This window comes from Bufo gargarizans, chromosome 4, assembly GCF_014858855.1.
Source record: "Bufo gargarizans isolate SCDJY-AF-19 chromosome 4, ASM1485885v1, whole genome shotgun sequence".
NCBI classification, from domain to species: Eukaryota; Metazoa; Chordata; class Amphibia; order Anura; family Bufonidae; genus Bufo; species Bufo gargarizans.
In genome coordinates, this window is record NC_058083.1 from 203,497,273 (window position 1) to 203,519,307 (window position 22,035).

Below are 22,035 nucleotides of genomic sequence, written 5' to 3' on the forward strand. Positions count from 1 at the left end.
TAATGTTGTTTACTTTTAAGAATTCATCTAAACCCTTTTTAGAACTTTCCACTGTTCCTGCTGTGACCACGTCCTGAGGAAGTCTATTCCACAGATTCACAGTTCTCATAGTAAAGAAGCTTTGACTCTATGGAGACTGAACTTTTTCTTCTCCAGTCAGAGGCAGTGCCCCCTTGTCTTTTGAGGGCATTTTACATGGAACAATTTTTCTTCATTTTTTTATTTTTATTTTTATGGCTGAGTTATATATTTGTATAGGGTAATCATGTCCCCCCTTAGACGTCTCTTTTCAAGACTAAATAAATTCAATTCTTTTAATCTTTCTTCATAGCTAAGACCCTCCATGCCCCTTATCACTTTAGTCGCTCTCCTCTGTACTTTTTCCAGCTGCAGAGCGTCCTTTCTATGGACTGGTGCCCAGAACTGAACTGCAAATTCCAGATGAGGCCGCACCAGCACTGTAAAGTGGTAGTATTACATCTCTGCCCCGCGAGTCCATGCCTCGTTCAATGCATAATAATATCCTGGAGGCCTTAGAAGCAGCTGATTGACATTGTATGCAGTTATTTAATCTACCATCTACAACAGGAGGGCACAACCTGCGGCCCGCGGGCTGCATGCATGCGTGCATGCGGTTCCCAGTGCCATGGTTTGCGGCCCCCGTCCTTCTGGGAAGAAACACAGCTGATCGTGTGATCAGATGTGTTTCTGCCCAGATCTCCACACAATTGCAGCATTACAGCTCCTGCTACCGCACTGTAGCAGGAGCAGGACGGGTCCCCGGCAGTCAGACAGCAGGGGAGCCGAGGAGAAGGCAGAAGCAGTGCATCAGCGGTTCTGTCTTCTCTTAACACTGGTGAGCGGCGCGCTGTGCCTGCAGGGGCAGAGGACTGCAGAGCCTCGCCAGCTCTGCCCTGTACACAGCCCCCCTCAGCAAGCTGATTTTCCCTATAACTGGGGCTCCTTTTGGATGCTCCAGTTACAGTGGAAATTGTGCAAAAAAGTATGGTATGTGTCCCCAAAGGTCTTTTATGGACCTTTTGGGGACAAATTGTGTGTGTGTGTGTGTGTGTGTGTGTGTGTGTGTGTGTAAATACTACAAACAAAAAAGGGGGGAGGGGTCAGCACATCCCAATCCGTAGGTGCACATTGCTGTGGCTGCAAATATATATCTGAAAACACATAGTGCAACAGCACTCTACAAACCAAATAGAGTACAAAAGTATATTATATTGCAAACGCTATGCTATGCTAATAACTTAGAGATGCTTCGCAAATACATTTTGTACAAAATCATTTGAGCCCGTCTGCCGCACGCCAAGGCGATCTCTATAAGACGGGTCCTAACACGAAAGCTCACCTGTTGGGTGCCATGACTGCAACCATGAAATTCAGGAAGTGCAGATCCCACATGCATGCAGGGCCTCTTTTGGTTTATATCTGTGTGGTGCCAAAATAGCCTTCATTGCATCAGGGACTACAAATACCAGCATGCATGCTGAGCAAACTATGTACTCATGCTAATTAAAATCATTCATAATATATATATATATATATATATATATATATATATATATATATATATATATAGTATATATTTTAAAAAAAGTTTTTAATATAATAATTTGCATAATGAATGAGCTATAGTTTGAATAAGAATTTGCATATTTTTTTTAGTTTCCCCATAATAAACCCAAAAAAATAAAAGCCCTGTTTTATGTAATAAAAAGCTGCAAAATGTATTTTGGTCGTCCAAAAAAATAAAAAAGTTAGAAGTGTTTGAACCATGAGCGCTAATTGCAAAAAAAGCACCCCTGAGGTAGCCAGCAGAGCCTGGCGATACGCGTTGCGCTTTTCTTTCCCTGACCACCACGCATACTCCCACTATGGTACCTCAATGATAAGTATTTTATTCATATCATTCATGTTGATGGATCTCATGCACTTTAAATTGAAATTAACTTATTCATGTGGGAGAATGTTCATGGTCTTGTGGTTAGCCAGGGTGGCGTGTGGTACACATTTGGTCCACATAGCCTTGATTTATTGTATACAATGATTTTAAGCCATTTTTGTTGTGTCTGTTGTCTTGAATGCATTTGATATTTTTTTAGATGTGCAGCTCTTATCTCTGTATTCTTTTTCTTTTTTTGGATCATATTTTATGTTTCATTAGCCTGTGTAATAGGCTGATGCAAACAAGCACTGATTAACTTTTTTTTATTTTAATTTTTGCGGCCCCTTGAAATTGCGATGGGACAATGCGGCCCCCTAGACCAAAAAAGGTTGTGCACCCCTGATCTGCAAGGACACACATATCCTTCTCTATAAGTGATTCCCCCAGTGTTACATCACATAGGACATATGAAGCACAGAGATTATTACTACCAAAATGCAGAACTTTACATTTGTCCACATTGAACCTCATTTCCCAAGTTGTTGCCCAATCACTAGAGTGTTCAAGTCAGCTTGTAGTTTATGGACATCTTCCATAGACTGTACAGTACGACACTTAGCTTAGTGTCATCTGCAAAAATAGATATAGTTCTATTAATCCCGTCCTCGATATCATTAATAAATAAATAAAATAGTAGAGGGCCCAGCACTGAACCTTGGGGTACACCACTTATAACCCGGGACCATTCTGAATAGGAATCATTGACCACAACTCTCTGGACACGGTCCTTCAGCTAGTTTTTGATCCAATTACAAACTATACTTTCCAAGCCTATAGACCTTACTTTACCAATTAAACGTCTGATGGACAGTATCAAAAGCCTTTGCAAAATCCAGAAACACTACATCCACAGCCGCCCCTCTGTCCATCCTGATACTACTCACCTCCTCATAAAAACAAATCAGGTTAGTCTGACAACTTCTGTCCTTGGTAAACCCATGTTGGTTATCACTTATAATATTATTTACAGTCACATACTCCTGTATACAGTCCTTTAAGAGTCCTTCAAACATTTTTCCCACAATCGAAGTTAAACTAACTGGTCTATAATTACCTGTGAGGACCTAGATCCTTTTTTGAACATGGGCACCACATTTGCCTTGTGTCAATCACTTGGTACTAAACAATTTAGCTTTTTTCCCCCAGTCATATAATTGTTGATACGCCTGCCTACACAGGGCTCTCTATCGTCAAGAATGTACACAATGCACACGATACACCTTTTACATAACGTAATTCATTAACCACAAACGATGATTGTACCAGTTCACATCAACAATTTCCCAGACTTTGAACAAGCGTTTTTTAGTCAGATTGCTCAATCGTTAGAAACATTTACATGCCACGATTGTCATCCATCTTCCTTCGCTTGCGTTCAAATCGTGACTAATATCTGCTCGTCTCAATCCACTTTGTCGTATTTGGTTGTTAGCAGTATTGTATTTAACATGTGTAAATGTTCACAATGATTATACCTGTTGATCTGAATGTAACAGGTGTCCACATTTGTGGCCTCCTTCTTGCGAGCCTGAAAAGCCTTTGACAGGTCACAGTGTTTCATCCTATTTCAAGGCTGCTTGTCACACTTCTCCAGCTACTGTATTATGTTCCCATAACTCTTGCTAGTCTTTGCTTTCCCTCAAGTGACATTTCTGCATTTGACATCAGCACACTGCACACTATTGATTTCTGTCTCTGCTTCTCGTTATACATTAAGACCTCAGCGGGCTGCTGTGGAACATACTGTTCTGTAACTTTCCTCGAGCCATCTCTCACTCGCTATTTGACAGGTATAAATATGGACTAGTAGAAGAGTGCTGATAAAGAAAATAAAGTCCAGACAACAGCCACTTAGCTTAGTACCTCTTAGTATTTGCTTCCATGTAATATACATGGAGTTTGTATAGGAATCTGAGAGCATAGAAGCTGCACTTAACCACCTGAAGCTTCATCAAAATGGGAATGTAATATTGTTAATTTCATTGGTACCACTAAACCGGTAATCGATTTTATAGAAAAAAGCTAATGTGTTTGTGTGTGCGTATATTTCTAGATACAGATATAAAACAATATCATATTGTCCTAAACAGACAACCTTTAAAGTGTCACTAAACCTTGAAAAAAAAAACGTTTCATATGTCATAGCGACATATCAAAGATTTTAGTTGGTGGGGTCTGAGGACTTAGATCCCCAGCGATCCCTAGAACGAGGAAGGAGAACCTCTCGCATAGCTGCACGAGGAAGAAGCGAGGCAGGACTCCGTAGAAAGTCTATGCACCCATCTCGAATCCGTGTCCTGCAGCGAGGAAAGAGAGGGTGCGCTAGGTGGTGGTCTCAGCACTCAGACCCCCAGTAATCAAAACCTTTCATATGTCTCTATGACACATCAAAAGTTTTTTCAAAGTGACCATGTTGTGACAAAAAATAAATAAATCTGTTTTTTTTTTTTTTTTTTTTTTTTTTATATTTATTTTCATAAGCAAGCCATGACACACGCTCTAGTTGAGGATTAGCATCGGCTGTGATTGTAGTAGGAATACACCGTTGTCTTAAATGACGTTTTATGCAGCTCTCTTAAAATTCTCCTTGTACACATGTTTCTGAGCCCCATCTATATTGCCGGCTAGTTTTCACACGGGGACCTTGTTGATATTTAATAGTAGTTCCTTACTGTGTCTCCTGAATGGAAAAAAAAATATTTCAGGTTGTTGATGTAAGCTTCCAGTGATCCACTTAAAAACCTTCACAATATGCATTCAATTTTTTTATGTAGTTAAGTAAAAAAAAAAAAAGAAAAAAAAAAAAACATTCTCTTTAATGTTTATTCCCTGCCAGTCTACACACTCCTTTCCTTTCAATTTACTGTGGAGGAGAGATTCTTTACTGAGAGAGACTTAAATATTTTACACGAACAGGGAATTGGTGGCTTTTTGTGCATCTGTAGGGGAAATCTACCAGCTAAAAAGTCCTGTTGCCTGAGCACCTTTGAAACTGAATGAAATGAGAATAGGATGGCAGGTGTATTGTGAGCTTAGGAGTCTTGTAGACCGTGACCCTGACCAAGCAGCAGCTCCACTGTATATGAAAAGTGGCAGCCAAAGAAATGAGGAAGAAAAAGACATCTACAACCCACTGGGCTTTAAAGGCTAAGGCCCCACAGAGGTTCTACTCAGAACCCAACGCTCTGATTTTTTTTTTTCTCTTTTACTTGAGATTAGCTTTAAAAGTTTTCTCCCCATAAAATAAAAAATAAATCGCTAAATAATGTAATTTAGTTGTTTAGTTTATAGTCTGTTAAAGGGGTTGTTTGGCCACTGAACAGACTACCTTTGGGGGTTCTCCTCTGTCTCCCATGAAAAAAAACACTTCTCTGCGGTCCCACTGCTACTCATGCAGAACCAGAAAGCAGATTGGTTCCGTGACCGCTGCAGCCAAATGCAGGCCTCAGTAGTCACAGATACTTGAACATACATCACTGCTGTTATTGGCCTGAGCAGTCAGAGAACCAAACCACTCACTGGTCCTGCAGGGACTGGAAGTGGCTGGGAACATAACATCGGTGAGTGTTTTTTTTTTTTTTTTTTTTAATAATGTTCATGGGGACAGGGGAGAACCCCACACTAAAATCGGGCAACCCCTTTAATGTACTGTTGATTTGTTTATGACTTTTGATGTATGCCGACCTCTAAGGCTGGGTTCAGACCTGAGCGTTTTACAGCGCGTTCCTACGTGCTGTAAAATGCTCAACAGGCAAGAACCAATGATTCCCTATGGGAATGGTTCTCACCTGAGCGTTTTACAGCGCGTACGATGGCGCTGTAAAACGCCCGACTCCCCAAGAAGTACATGAGCTTCTTTGGGGCGTCTTGTCGCGCGTTCCCGTACATAGACTTCTGGGAACGCGCGACAATGGGCGTTCGCTTGTCTCTGTATGCGCGATTGCAAACGCCGGTACAATCGCGCGTACAGAGCGCGACATCCCGAACGCTCAGGTCTGAACCCAGCGTTATTGTTATCATAGCAGTGCATTTTGTAACTGTCATAATGCTTTTTGTGGACTCTAAACGAGAGATAAATCTGCACCACTGAGCCATTTTACAACCTGCCTGTGTAGTGGACTGCCTACCACTATTCTGTCATTATATTGTGTTCCAAAGAAAGGGGAGAAAATTAAGGAAAGACCTGTATATCGTACCAAATCCTGGTTTGGCCAGTATAGCAGCAGTATAAACCCCCCCCAAAAAAAAAAAATAGAGATGCATAATGTAACTGTACTTGCTTTACTGGCTTAGCATAAATTACCATTTTGGAGTTTGGATCCTGAAAAATGGTGTACAGATTTAAGGTATACCGTATTTTTCGCCGTATAAGACGCACCGGCGTATAAGACGCACCTAGGTTTTTGGGGAGGAAAATAAGAAAAAAAATATTTTTAACCAAAAGGTGTGCTGTGGGTTTGGAACTAGGTGGTCTGTAGATGGCACTATTACTGGGGATCTGTGGATGACGGACACTGTTATGGGGGGATCTGTGGATGACGGACACTGTTATGGGGGGATCTGTGGATGACGGACACTGTTATGGGGGGATCTCTAGATGACGGACACTGTTATGGGGGGATCTGTGGATGACGGACACTGTTATGGGGGGATCTGTGGATGACGGACACTGTTATGGGGGGATCTCTAGATGACGGACACTGTTATGGGGGGATCTGTGGATGACTGACACTGTTATGGGGGATCTGTGGATGACTGACACTGTTATGGGGGGATCTGTGGCTGGCACTGTTACAGGGGGGGGATCTGTGGATGGCACTGTTATACATGTGTCATCCACAGACCCTCCCAGCCCATAACTGTGCCATCCACAGATCCCCCGCCGCTCCAGTATACTAATATAATATGTCTTATTCGATTAATAGTTATTAAATATGCCTCTTTATTCCTAATAGTACCTTAAATCCTAAGCGCTTCAGTACAATGCCGGCAGGCCGGGCAGCCGGCGCGTCACTCACTGACGTCACTTGCCTGCGCCGCCTGCTTCATTCATAAAGTAGGCGGCGCAGGCACGTGACATCAGGGAGTTACGCTGCCGCCCGCCCGGCCTGCATTGTACGGATGCGCTTAGGATTTAAGGTACTATTAGGCATAAAGGGGCATATTTAATAACCATTAATTGAATATGACATATTTTATTAGTACACCGGAGCGGCGGGGCGGGCCTTTAGTACAGTGCCTGCACCGCCCCACCGCTATTGCCGGCCCCAGCTCCTCCTCCCAGTCCCTCCCCGAGTCCCCGCTCACTTTACATCGCTGCCAGCGATGTAAAACTGACTGCATTCGCCGTATAAGACGCAGGGGCATTTTCCCCCCATTTTGGGGGAAGAAAAAGTGCGTCTTATACGGCGAAAAATACGGTACTTTAATAAAAACTTGGAGTCATTTATCAAACAGAAATACATCTAAGGCTACTTTCTCTTGAATGCATTGGGGGACACAGCACCATGGGTATATGCCCAGTTACCCCTACGAGGCACTAGATAAAAAAAAATAAAAAAAAAAAGGTTGGCTCCGCCCAGGTGGGCTATACTGTCTCCGCAGCACTAGGCTATTCAGTTTATAGTCTAGTGCCGTAGGAGGCAGACCTGACCTGCTTTTTTCCTGCAGGTCTTGCTGCAATTTTATTTTATTTTATTTTTTTCCTCTCTTCTGCAGGTTTTCACCTGCTGTAGGCAGATACTCAATCATGGGCTGCCACTTTAGCTGTACCCCATGCGGGCGCATACCCAGGTATCTCGCCGTTCACCCAGTCTCCATTGACTGCATCCACAGTGGCACGCTGGCTTTCCCACGGGTCCGTGTTTAGTCTGCCGATGGGGTGACCCTGCGGCGCCTGAAGACATCGGACGGTGAGTATTCCTCCTGCATCCCTGTCCCAGAGTTAGTGGGGGTCCAGGGGGTGGGATCCATCCCTTCTCTCCCAGGTTGGGGGGGGGGGGTTCTCTCTCTGGGAGAGGGACCTTCCTTTCTCCCTTTCCCTCCTGGCCTCCTTTTCGCTTTTCTGGCACCAGCTGCCACTGCAGTTTTGGGTCATCGTTGGATGTCCTCCACCATACAGAATCCTTCTGGGTTGTCAATGACATGCATCTTCGCTGGTCGTCCTCTCTGTTATGTGTATTGTGTAGAGAGAATCTAAATCGCACATCCTCATTCCTATACTTATGACTACTGTACGTAATTTGCAGTATTTCGTTTGATAAAACATGACTGTACAGCACTAGTATCAATCATTTGCTGTGCACTATTTAGAGGCATTAGTATACAGTTTGATCAAAGAGCATAGGCCCACTTACCGCGACAAGGTTGCCTCTTGTTAAGTGGGGACCTACTCTAACCATAGCGCAGTGCCGTGCGGCGACCACCGCGCCTCCACACCGCTCCAGCAGGCAACGGGATCCAACAGCCACACCGCGGCCCCACCGTGCGGCAGAGCCACCCAGGCCTCGGATCCCATCACTCCATCAGCACGGCACAGAAGCAGCGACGGCCACCGTCCAGCGCCCTCTCTGTTATGGCTGTGACAGAACCAGTGAGTGCCACACTCCTGCCGGCGGGTGGACATCTCTGCGGCTTGCTCTGGTATCTGACGTGGTCCCGTACCATGGTCCGGGCATTCTTGGTACTCCCTTATGTCTTCTGATTAGTTGTGCTACATTACAGCAGGGCCGTTCCCTGGACCTGGCCATTGTCGGCATCTGTCAGTTCTTTCCCCCTTCCCTGGGGGTTTCATTGTGCTCTGCTGGTAGCTGGTCTCTACATGTCAGTGTAGTCTCTCCGGCTTCCCCGGCTGACTTCTGCATCCTTCTGGAATATGGGTGTTTGGTGTTTCTTTTACTGCTGTACTTGCCCCTTCTGGGACAGTGTTTTGGCTGATTACTGCACTTGGAATGGTTGGTCACCCGTGGCCGATGTTATTTCCTTGTTTTTCTGGCTATTGTTGTCCTAAGGTGGTCCGGTCCTTTGGACCCTTCTTGCATCCCTGTCCGGATAATCCTGCTTGTGGTCCCTGACCCCACTCTTTCTTAGACCATCTAGCTAGCAGCTCCCTTCTGGGGAAGCTTCCCTTGGCTTTTGACCACACAGGCTCTGTATGACAGCTGCTTCTTTGGGCCCGGTTTGCTCCTTTTTTCCCTCCTGGGTCATCAAGGGTTGTTGCCTTCTTGAGATTCTAACCTCTCTTCCCATCCCCCCAGGTCAAGTACCTGGTACCTAGTTGTTTAGTGCTATGGTTTGCAGTTTATATCGTATGGTCACTTTTGGGACCGAGCTTTCCCTTGTTTGGAGAACTGTTCCTCCTTAGGCTACTTTCACACTAGCGTTCGATCGGATCCGTTCTGAACGGATCCGATCATATTAATGCAGACGGAGGCTCCGTTCAGTACGGATCCGTCTGCATTAATAACTTAGAAAAAATTCTAAGTGTGAAAGTAGCCTGAGCGGATCCGTTCAGACTTTCAATGTAAAGTCAATGGGGGACGGATCCGCTTGAAGATTGAGCCATATGGTGACATCTTCAAGCGGATCCGTTCCCATTGACTTACATTGTAAGTCTGAACGGATCCGCTCGCCTCCGCACGGCCAGGCGGACAGCTGACCGCCTGTCCGTGTGGAGGCGAGCGGAGCGGAGGCTGAACGCCGCCAGACTGATGCAGTCTGAGCGGATCCGCTCCATTCAGACTGCATCAGGGCTGGACGGAGGCGTTCGGGTCCGCTCGTGAGCTCCTTCAAACGGAGCTCACAAACGGACCTATGAACGCTAGTGTGAAAGTAGCCTTAGACTGTTTGGAGTCCTCTCCTTCTACTCCAATATCTCTCACACCAGTGGGTCTCCGCTGGTTCCTTTTTTCTCGGTGGCTTTATGTAGCTAGGGATTTCCCTGGTCTTACATTTCACAGCGATATTATGTCTTCCAGAGGCTTGTTCCTCGCCTCCTCTTATGGGAAGCAGGTCTTTTCTCCTGACCATTACCTAAGACCCCCCTCCTCCGGGGGTTGGCTGTTTTTCTCTGGCAGGAAGAGTTTTCCACCTTCTCTTGGGTGTTTCTTTTTTCCCCCTTTCTTGCTGTGAAAAGTGGCTCGCTCCCTTCGCTTGTGAGTCTTTGTTATGATTTCTCTTAACCGTTTAGCCTCCAGTGATTCTTTGTTTCCTCTCTACCCTGGCCCTTACATGTGGTTGGCCACAGACAGGCCGTGTTTTGGTCCGAGACAACTTAAACTTTTAGTCTTTGGTTGAGGACTGCTTCCGTCCTTTTCCAGGCATTTTATATCCTGCCTGACACCCTCATGTCTATTTGGTCTTGTTGGGTCTGTCCTCTTAGGGCTTCTCCTCCTGGAGATTCCTTATATAAGCAGAGCGCTAGGTCGTTACCAACAGACGTTGCTATGCTACTCTCCTGTTTCCTCAGGGGGAGCCCTGGTTCTTCTAGATCCTTTGTCTGGCTCTCTAGTGCACGCTTGTCAACCTCTCGCGCGGGACATCTGACCCTGTCCCTTATCCTCTAGCATTCTATTGTTTCCCAGCTTGGGTGGAGCTGGGTGTTCCCTTGTTCCTTCTTGCAGGCCTGGTTTCCCAGGCACCTGTCCTTGGGATCTTCACGGTCTCCCTTTTCTTTGGAACCATTTCATGCTAGGGTCTCTCCTGGTCCTGTTGGGTCACATGGTTCTTCTGCACCTGTGCATCCTTCTTTTTGCATGAGGTTTCAATCCCTCCCTCGAGGACTGTTTTAGGACGTCCCATGATGCTGTGTCCCCCAATGCATTCAAGAGAAAACTGGATTTTTGTTCTCGCCGTAAAATCCTTTTCTCGTAGGATGCATTGGGGGACACAGATCCCACCCTCTGTTTTTACTTACTCTCCCTGTCCCCGGGCTGCTGTTTCCCGGTCACAGGATATGTTGGTTCTTCGATTTTGTTTCTCTCTCCTACTGCTTTTGGTACAAACTGAATAGCCTAGTGCTGTGGATAGGGTATAGCCCACCTGGGCGGAGCCAATTTTATTTTTTATATCTAGTGCCTCCTAGTGGTAGCTAGGCATGTATATATCCCATGGTGCTGTGTCCCCCAATGCATCCTACGAGAAAAGGATTTTACGGTGAGTACAAAAATCCAGTTTTCACATCTGTGCTTTCCCTTTCCGCTATTGAGATCAGTCATAGGATGTCAATAGCGGGAGGAAAACGCTTCTGCTTTGTCCCCATTCATTGTCAATGGGGACAAAACTGAACGAAACGTTCCGTTTGGTTGCCTCCACATCACAGACAGAATAACACTGCAAGCAGCGTTTTTCTGTCCGCTATGTGGTGCGGAGCAAGTCATGACTCGCAGTGTAAGTCAACGGGGACGGATCCGTTTTCTCGGACACAATAGAAAACGGATCCATCCCCTATTGACTTTCAATGGTGTTCATGATGGATCCGTCATCGCTGTTTTAAAGATAATGCAGACGGTTGTATTGTTGTGACAGAAGCGTATTTGCTGATCTAAGACGGATCCAGCAAAATTGCTGGTGTGAAAGTAATCTAAATTAGGCGTGTCTTTGGCACAAATTGTGGCACAAAGGTCCTTTGTGCCGTAATCTGCGGCTTCTCCCCGCTCACACCATGTCTAAAAAAGTGGACGGGGAAGGGGTTAGGCCAGTAGGCCCTTCCCATTTATCATTTTTGGTTTAGATGTAAGACTGCTAGAAAGCGGTCTTACATGTAGAAGTGGCGGGGGATCCAAACAACAAACAACCTTCATGTGCATGTAGCCTTATGCTTATATGACAGAAACGTGTAGCTTGACTGAGAACCCAAACACATAGTGGTAAAGAAATTGCTTTTGCCAGCGTGATTACTGTATTTAATGAATGTGAAACAGAAAATCAATACCAATAAACAGATTGGCAGCATAGGTCAGGCCTTGATGGATCCAGCTCTGCTCATTAGTAATATGTGGGTCTGTTGTTTTAGTTCTGTGTCTTTATCCTTTTATACTTGCACTTACAAATTGCTTTATGTTATTTTAGGCAAGTATTATAATGTGTGGCTGTGGCCTTGGGGTGTTGGATATTCTGTATTGACGGCTTTTCAGGGTCGATGTCTGGGAATATTCTGAGATACAGCACTTTTAATGAAATTCATAGTCTTCCCTTGTAGCTTGTAGTAAAGCTTTATATTACTGGAAAAATGATGTACCATGTGTCTGAACTGACTCTTTCAATTAACTATGGCGTGTTTGTCATTTGTTTTCATTTTATTCTAGTGCATTTAGAGGTGGTTTAAAAGGCAAGTTTGAGGTTTGTCCGCATGGCCACTTCTTAATTCTTTAGATACCGCAGCAATGTGACCTATGTGAGCATGGAATGGCGCTCTCTATATTCTGCTACCAAGCTTTATGATTCGGGTCTCCCTATTGGGCCAAATTATGTTCCCAGCACCACACTTTCCTTGGGATGTGTTCCAGTGTGTAGGTTTTACATACTTTCTACCTTTGGAAGGACAACAAGGAGATTCTGAAAATAACCATACAAATTTGTGCACTATGCGTGCCATGGGAAATTTTTGTCCTTATGCTGCGCCTTTTTATATAGCACATACCCCCAACCTATAGAATTTGAGTCACAAATAGTATGTGACCCCTTTGACTGCCTGGAATATAGAAATATAGACCCCAGACCCCTTAAAGAAATGCAGGATCCATTTACTACATCCTCAGAAAAATTCCCCTTCAATACAAATTTCTCCTCTGTGCAGACCCCACACCGGCCCTTTTTATAAACACCTCAGACCCTTAAAGGGGTTCTCCACTTTTGCTATATTCAGATTTCATATGAAGTTGCTTTGTTCAAAACTTCGGAATAATACTGTATGGAGTATTAGAATGTATGGGCTCCAATGAGCCGAAGTAAGTCATTTGCGAAGTCGCACGTGACTGAATAACTTTGGTAACTTCAAGTGAAAAACCACTTTAAAACTTGAAACCGAACTCTGCTTCGGTTCCAACTAGTACCTCAGAACCGAAGGATTTGTAATCAATATCAGATCGGCGGGGGCCTGACTGTTGCACCCTAGACTATCATCTATTTGTAGAGAATTCAGAGCTCATGCAAATTATGTGTTCTGTAGACATTGCAGCAGCGAGCAGGTGTCCTTATATCTTCGCTGTCCTACTCACTTCAATGGGATGACTCCCTCGTATTCACTTGATTAGAATGGAGCCGTACCATAGAGGTGAAGGGGACAGTGTAGTTGTAATTACATCTGCTCGCCACTGCAATGTCTGTGGCGAGCAGGTAAACAAAGAAGAGAACACGGCCCTCATACGAGCGCTGCGTTCTCTTCAAACAGATGATTGTGGCGGTGGGGACTCTACCTGTCTGATATTTATGACCTACCCTGAGAATAGGTCATTAATATAGTAAAAGTGGACAACCCATTTAATAAAGACTCCAGTTTTTCAATTTACATAGACCCCAGATCAGACCTTCTAATTTATTCAGGCTCCAGCCCAGCCATTATTGCAGGCCCCAAACCAGACATATAAATACTAATATCTCCTCGTTCCTGCATCCCTCTTTTCTCCTAGCCGCTGTCACAAACTGTCCTGGGTATATCACCTATAAATGCTTAGAAAAGCTACCACACAAGAGGTTATCATAAACAATAATTTCTTTATTAGATATCCATCAGCGGTATATCATAAAAACATGTACACGAAAGCGGTTATCATAGACAGACGATAGTGTTAACAGACATTTATATAAAAATAGAGAAAAGACTCCAGACCGAATAAGGGACTAGTACCCCCCCAGCCCGCAGTTATAGCAGTTTCAGTGAGGTGGGGTTATTAGCAAGGATACACACAGGGCAATTATAAGCAAGACACAATAGCCGGGAGGGCTATGTGAACCTGAGTGTCACCCCACACCACAAACTGCAGGGGGAGAGAAAACAAATAAACATGCATAAATCCAGCAAAATATGTTTCTTACTGACCCTGGTCTGGAGTAGCCGCCCGACGATCGTTTCGCTCACGCTTCCTCTTGGGGCATGCCCCAGCATCGTCTGCGAGATAAGGCAAAGCAAGACCACTCCCTCTGCCATCCGATTGGCGCCTCCACAGTAAAATTAGAGGGCTTCGATTGGTTATCATGACAGACTGGGACCTGCTGGAGTTGCCCAGGCCTGTCATGGTAAGCCGCCTGCTAAGCTGTGCATGAGGTAGTGTCAGAATCTCATTCACCATAATAGATCTCTGTTATGGTGAATAACATAAAAGTTATGAACTAAAGAGTTAAAGAAAAGTTCAAATTGCCCCTCTTTTCCAATTTTACATAGAAAAATATATAAACAATAAAAAATCAAAATGTATGAACTATTAAAATATGCAAAAAAAAAGTCTTACACGGTGAACGCCATTGCATAAAAAAAATAAAACCAGTCGATTCATCTTTTTTTAGTCACCTTGTCCCCCCAAAAATGTTGAATAACAGTGATCAAAAAGTTGTTTGTACCCTAAAAATGGTATCAATAAAAACGACAGTTTATTTTGCAAAAACAACCCCTCATACAGCTCTATATCCCGAAATATAAAATTGATGGCTGTCAGAAAATGGCTATGCGAAGAAATTTTAGATTTTTATTTTTATTGCTTTAAAAAAAAAAAAATATATATATATATACACACAAATTTGGTATCGGTGTAATCGTATTGAGCAGCAGAATAAACACATCATGTCATGTTTAATGCAAATTCAATGCCATAATGTAAAAACTCAAAAAACCTTTGGAGAATTGATTTATAATTTTTTTTAACATGAAAACAATGCATCTTGGCCTGCAAAAAATAAATATGCTAATGAGCATATGACTGTGAATGGAAAAATAAAAGTTATGGCTATTGGAATGTGGGGAGCAAAAAATAAATAAATAAAATAGGCTCAGTCCTTAAGGGGTTAAACGGGTTGTCTCACTTCAGTAAATAGCATTTATCATGTAGAGAAAGTTAATACAAGGCACTTACTAATGTATTGTGATTGTCCATATTGCCTCCTTTACTGACTAGATTCATTTTTCCATCACGTTATATACTGCTCATTTCCATGGTTATCACCACCCTGCAATCAATCGGCAGTGGCCATGCTTGCATACTATAGGAAAAAGAGTCAGTCTATGTGCACTCCCACAGTCCGGGCCACCTTCTCCTTTTATGTGCAAGCACAACCACCGCTGCTGGATTGTATAATGTGATGGGAAAGATGAATCCAGCCAGCAAAGGAGGCAATATGGACAATCACAATACATTAGTAAGTGGTTTGTAATAACTTTATCCGCATGATAAATGCCACTTGCTGAAGTGAGAGAACCCCCTTTTGCAGTACTTTCATTTTGATGATCTGTCCACAAGATTGCCCTTTCAATATCTGATCAGCGGGTCCGAAAACCCACTTCTCTGATAATTACCTGGGGCTTCAGAAAGACAAAGCTCCATCCATAGTGCAGTGGACTGCTCCCATTCTCCTCAATGAACGGAGCTGTGTAGTTCCGGCGCCACTGTGGGACAGCAGATTGGCGGCAGCGGTTGTCAGACCCCCACTAATCAGATTACAGTATTAGCCTGTCTTAAGGATTGTCCATCAATATAAAACTAGCAGAAAACCACTTTTAAGTATACTTGTATGCAAAAAGTAATCTTACAAATGGAAAGCGGAATACCAATTGCACACGTCCGTGTTTCAGAGTCTGGCGTTTTGTTAATAAGTGTTACTTACATGGTGCCGTTTAGCATTGTGTATATTTTGTATTCCCATTATGTGGACATGTTAAAAATAAGGTTTTGCTATGTGAGAACATCTGTGTGAAGATCCAGTTTTAATGTAGCTCGTCTCGTTGCTGTAGCAACATCACTCCAGCTCAGTGCGTTCAGCAGGATCAGGACACGGGGCTGTCATGCCTCAGTAATAATGCCGGCACTGACCAGATGTTAGAGCTTTCCCCATGCAGTCAGCCCGATCCTGTTTACACTCGCTAATGAAAAATATCCAGTAAGTTACCTACAAGAAACACTGACCTAGATTTCTGTCTACTTCTATTATCAGACTGTAGCTTTATCTCATTTCTGTATTCCAGTCTCCGATCCCATTGTCATAAAAGAACCTTTCTAAGAAAATACCATGTGCCCCTAGTATGACTTTAGTGTTGGAAGATTTTGTGTTTTCTTCTTTACATTCTCAGAAATAATTGAGTAAGGGCTCATGCACATGAAAGTGGGCCGCCCGTGTCTTGCATTGGGGTCCCCATTGCACGCGCACCGTCCGTGTGGCCGACACTGATGGATGCAGACCCATTCAACTCGAATGGGCCCGTGATTCGTCCGCAACACAAAAAAATTGAACATGTTCTGTTGTTTTTTTTTTTTTCGGTGTGGAGGCACAGGCCGAAATGCCACGGAAGCACTCCGTAGTGCTTCTGTGGCCTTACGCTTTGGGTCTACACACTGTATATTCTAGATCGTGGACCCAAGTGAACACGTCCGCATACATGATACGGTGTGCACACAAGACCGGTGCCCGTATATTGTGAACCTGCTGTTTGCCGACCCCAATACAAGCCCTAATGTACAATATGTTGCCATTATTACTTCATAGTGAAAATCTCTACCATTTCCGCAAAAATAGCAGCATCCGTGCGAAATATGGGAAATATATACCGTATATACTCGAGTATAAGACGAGTTTTTGGGCACAAATTTTTGTGCTCAAAAAGCCTCCTCGTCTTATACTCGAGTCTACTATCTTACTTTGTCTTTGCTCCGGTAATGCAGGCAGTGCGGGGGGCGGCGCTCACTCACTGACGTCACGCGCCTGCGCCGCCTAGTGGGAGCAGGCGCGTGACGTCAGTGAGTGAGCGCCGCTCCCCGCACTGCCTGCGGCTGCTATTACCGGAGTAAAGACAAAGTAAGATATCCAAAGTTAAAGAATACTGATGAATACTACTTTATAAATATACTGCTGTGAGCGTCGGGGAGGGGGATCTGTGGATGGCACTGTAGGGGGATCTGTGGATGGCAGTGCCATCCACAGATCCCCCTACAGTGCCATCCACAGATCCCCCCTCCCCTAAACAGTGCCATCCTGGCACTGTTTAGGGGAGGGGGGATCTGTGGATGGCACTGTTTAGGGGGGAATCTGTGGATGGCACTGTTTAGGGGGGAATCTGTGGATGGCACTGTTTAGGGGGGAATCTGTGGATGGCACTGTTTAGGGGGGAGATCTGTGGATGGCTCCCTGTATTTAATGCAGAGTGTGTGTGTATATATAATGCACACACTCTGCATTAAATACAGGGAGTCAGAGTCAGACTCCCATCAATCTGAGTCACCCTCTTGCAGATGTGTGTACCGTATATAATGTAGAGTGTGTGCATTATATACACATACACTCTGCATTATAGCTGCATTTCCCACCCTAGTCTTATACTCGAGTCACAAATTTTTCCCATTTTTGGGGGGAAAATTAGGGGCCTCTGCTTATACTCGGGTCGGCTTATACTCGAGTATATACGGTGTGTGTATATATATATATATATATATATATATATATATATCTATATATATCCCATATTTCACACGGATATATATAATTATTAAAAATATAATTATAAAAAAATTATAATTTTTTCATATTTTTTTGAATGTTTATTATATGCTCAGTAGGTTATGCTCTGTGTCTCATTGTGGTTTTCACATTTCCTTTGACTCCACTCCTACCAGTTGCTTGGATAACGGCATGTGTGATCCCAGCATTACATTTATTTAACTTAATTTTGTTCATTTATCTATATCAGTGGAAACATTGCCCATTAGCTCCACATCTGGTCTTGGCCAGTGCACATGAAGCAAACGCAGCTCTCCAAGGCTCTGTTAATTTTACATATTTCTGTAAATTATTTTGTAAAATCTGGACAAAAGGGTAAAGACAAGGCAACTAACAGTAGAATAGTTTTATATTATATTTTTATGTTTAGATGGCTATCTATACCCTGGAAGTATTCTTTACTTTTGGGTGGGAAAGTTTGCCTGCATTGCGGAACTGTAATTTGCTTCCGAATACTTGGGTCAAAGGGATTTTACTAATCAGTGTTAAAATAGACCATGCTACTGTACATACACAGGGGAATTTCTCCAAAAGACCACTTCTTTGAGAAGACCATCCCTCATTCCGATTTTTTCCATTCCCTTATACAGTATGCGTATTGGCCTCTTCTGTGAAAGGACGACCCTCTAGAAGGTTATTTTAGAAGCTTTTCCTCTACTTTCTGGTGGAGTGGTGCCGGTTATAGGAGCACCTGTATAACAGGCTTCTACTTTTTCTTTCATAAAAGTCAACAAGCAAATAGGAGGACTGTTTTATTGGAAATTCAGTCATTTTCCTTGTAGTGCCTTAAGTGAGAGGGATACATTCCTTTGCTAAAGAACGGAGACTTCGTACATTACGTCCCTGAAGCACAAAGTGTGCTGTCATTGAGATGGCTTTGCTTAAATTTGGTGCCTTTGTCATCTAGGATACTGAACTGTTGTGTTCACTGAATATTAGAAATAATTTTCCTTCATACTCATTCTGTTGTCTGGATTTTTAACTAAGAGAAGATGAAACTGAAGAGTGTTTTTTTTAAACCCATTCCCAACTTGCGCAGTACATGTAGGAGCAGATACCATAGCCGCCAGGTGCCTTCTGTTTTCCACAGTACACACCTGAAGGCAGAGTTCGTGATTGGCTATAACTTCGATCATGGGCATTTAACCCCTCAAATGTGAGCATGGCAACTGAGCAGTCTTTTTCTGGAAGTGCTGAGCTCCCAGGGACTGAACAGGGGAGCCATTCTGTTGCCATGACAACCAGCTCTTATCATCACGCCCTGACACATGGAGGACCTAAGAAGGTAATCATTCTCCCATAGACTGCAATGGTGAATCATTGGTGTCTATTGGAGAAGGGACCAGATGCTTCTCACCCTAAAAAAATAAAATAAAAAGTTAGAAATTCAAATCACCACTGTTTTCCCATTTAAAAAATAAACAATAAAATGTTAATTAGCATAACGGTTTCCAAAAATGCCCAAAATAAAGTATCAAAATATTTATTGCATACGTTGAAATTATGTAATGGAAAAAAAATCTTTTTTTTTTTATCACTTCACCTCCCCAGGATATTGAATAAAGTATTTAAAAGTCAAGCACACTCCAAAATGGTATCAACAAAAATGAGCCCTCTGACAGCTATGTAGGAGTTGGGGTATATTCACACTACCTGATCAGGCATTTTGGACGGACATAATACCGCAGCATGCTGCAGTATTATGTCCGGTCAAAACGCCTGACAGTGACTGAACGGAAGGCATACTGATGCAAACTGAACGGATTACTCTCCATTCAGAATGCATGGGGATATACCTGATCAGTTCTTTTCCGGCATATAGCCCTTTTGACGGAACTCTATGCCGGAAAAAGAATAACGCTAGTGTGAAAGTACCCTAAAGGCCTCCTGCACACGAACGTGTGCTGCCCGTTGCCGTATTGCGGACCGCATTTACGTATTCGCAATACACAGGCGCCGTTCCTTGGGCATTCTGCATTACGGATGCAAACCCATTCACTTCAATGGGTCCACAAATTCGGAGATGTGGAATGGAAGCATGGAACGGAACCCTACGGAAGCACTACGGAGTGCTTCCGTTCTGCAAAAAGATAAAACATGTCCTATCTTTTAGCGGAACGGCTGGATCGCTGACCCATTAAAGTGAATGGGTCCGCAATCCACTGCGGCTGCCCCAGGATCAGTGTTTGTGCATTGCATCACGGCCACGGGGCGCACACGTTCATGTGCAGGAGGCCTAAATCAAAAAAAAAAAAGTTATGGGCGTGAAAATATGATGCTGCAAATTAATACTTTTTTCAACGTTTTTATTTTAAAGTATTAAAACTTAAAAAAATTGGTATTGCTGTAATTTTACTGACCTGGAGAATGTTAACAGGTAAGTTTTACAGCATAGGATATGCTGCAAATTCTTCGAGGGACTGCATGAAGAAACTTTGAGACCCCAACTTCCAATATTGTCTGACATTGTCAATATGTTTGATAATTTAAAGGGACTCCAGTCACCTGTCACCAGTTTTTTGCTGCCCGAAGGCCAGGTTCAGATCACCATTTCATTTTCCATTCTTCTGATCCACCAGAAGAACAGAAGGAAAAAAAAAAGGACCTAAGCATTCGCTATGCACATTTTGCATCCATTTTAGCTATTTCCATCTGAGATCAGTTTTTTAAGATGGGGGAGGGGGGGGGGGGGTCCTGCACGCATGCATAAATAACGGATGATTGAAATTAAGGATTCAGAAGAACGGAAAATGAAATGATGTGAACTCTGCCTAAGTTTAAAATCTTAACATCTCTTACATGCCGATGAGTCCTGATATTCATGAACTCTCGGCTCTCCCCGCCCACCTGCTGCTGATTGACAGTTTTTTTTTTTCTCAACTGAAGTCAGCAGGTGTGTGGGGAGAGCCGAGAGTTCACGAATATGAGACTAATAGGCCGGCACTATCACTGATCAGTACAAGATTTTAGCAAAACCGACACAGACAATTAAAGAAAGTAATCCAAGGGGGTTTGTCACTATTTTATGTTTCCCTTAGTAAGAACACCATAAAACTGGTGACAGATCCCCTTTAAAATTGACCTTGATAATGTACACTTATTTTTTTTTTCTTTAATGTAGAATTACATCCACAAGGTGGTGGATGCTGTTGCAAAATATGGGTCAGCATCAAGCTTTTTGTTACTGAAATGCAGGGTGAGGAAAAAAGGAACCTTTCCATAATAACCTACATAATTATTTTAGGAAAGGTTCAACAGAAGGCAGTGATATAGACAGTAAAAAAAAAAAAAAAAAAAATCTCCCTTCTTTTACTTTGTATTTTGTCTTTAGCACAGTACTGTGGTGTCTATAATGCACATATGGTATAGAATAAAACGTGAACACTCATCAATAAGTATATTTATGCTAAATGATTTTCTTCTTTGTATTGATTTATTTTCTTTTTTTTATTTGCACTATTTTCATGGAAATATTTTCTATAGTTCATATATCAATATTCAGTTTTCCATAGTTCATTTAAATTAAGTGCTTTATTCTTCATTTTAGGGCTCTGGGTCCGCGACTGGGACACTGACTCATCCATCAGCTGGAACCCCAGTAACTGGCCATAAGAGGATGATAATACCAAACCAACCACCCCTGACAGCAACAAAGAAGTCTGCCACCAAACCTCAACCACAGTCAACAACTTTGCCTGCACCAGCCGGGTCCCCAGCAGCACAAAGACCTCAGCCAGTTCCAGCATCTTATGCCACAGCCTCCACTCCTAGCCGGCCTACTTTTAATGTGCAGGTTAAGTCTGCTCAGCCCAGCCCGCACTTTGTTCCACCAGCCCCCCAACCGAGTCAGCCTTACAATGTTACACAAAACCAGTACTATGCGCCTCCAAAGCAAGCACCATCACGAGAGCCAGAGTATATACCACCCCAACCTGTACGCTATGCAGATCCTGGCTATGGGTATCCACAGGGTAATCAAGTGAAGTATCAAGATCCTTACTATCCAACATCGCAAGGCTATGGAGGAAGAAATATTCCTGAGGTTCCATACACACAGCAAGGAGGGTGGAAACCAGAACCTGCTTATACTTCTGGACAAGCGGTGGGCCAGCAAGCTCCTGCATCCTATCCACCTCCGAATAGTAAGAAGACCTATATAACTGATCCTCCTTATGTTCCACTGCCACCACCTCAAGCCAAGGTAGGTATCCATCATATCTAAAACATAAAGCTGTGGGTATTACGGAAGTTACAGTAAAGCTTCATACTTTCTTTCATGTCATGCAGATGTAAGACCTAACCCATCTATCAATCGTACTCTTGTTGGCCTGTCCTAAGGATAGGCCATTCATATATTTTCTTTTCAATGTACTTTTTATTGA

The 22,035-nt window shown here is 43.3% G+C and overlaps 1 protein-coding gene across 7 annotated transcripts in view; it reads left to right on the plus strand.

Annotated features, from left to right (window-relative positions):
* LOC122936356 (LIM domain containing preferred translocation partner in lipoma) overlaps window positions 1-22,035 on the plus strand; it is a 271,804-nt gene that overhangs the window by 149,867 nt on the left and 99,902 nt on the right. For all 7 annotated transcript variants that reach the window (XM_044292514.1, XM_044292513.1, XM_044292518.1 and 4 more), the window contains one exon: window positions 21,201-21,854. In XM_044292514.1, coding sequence (XP_044148449.1) covers window positions 21,201-21,854 — 654 coding nt within the window. The remainder of the gene's footprint in view (window positions 1-21,200; window positions 21,855-22,035) is intronic.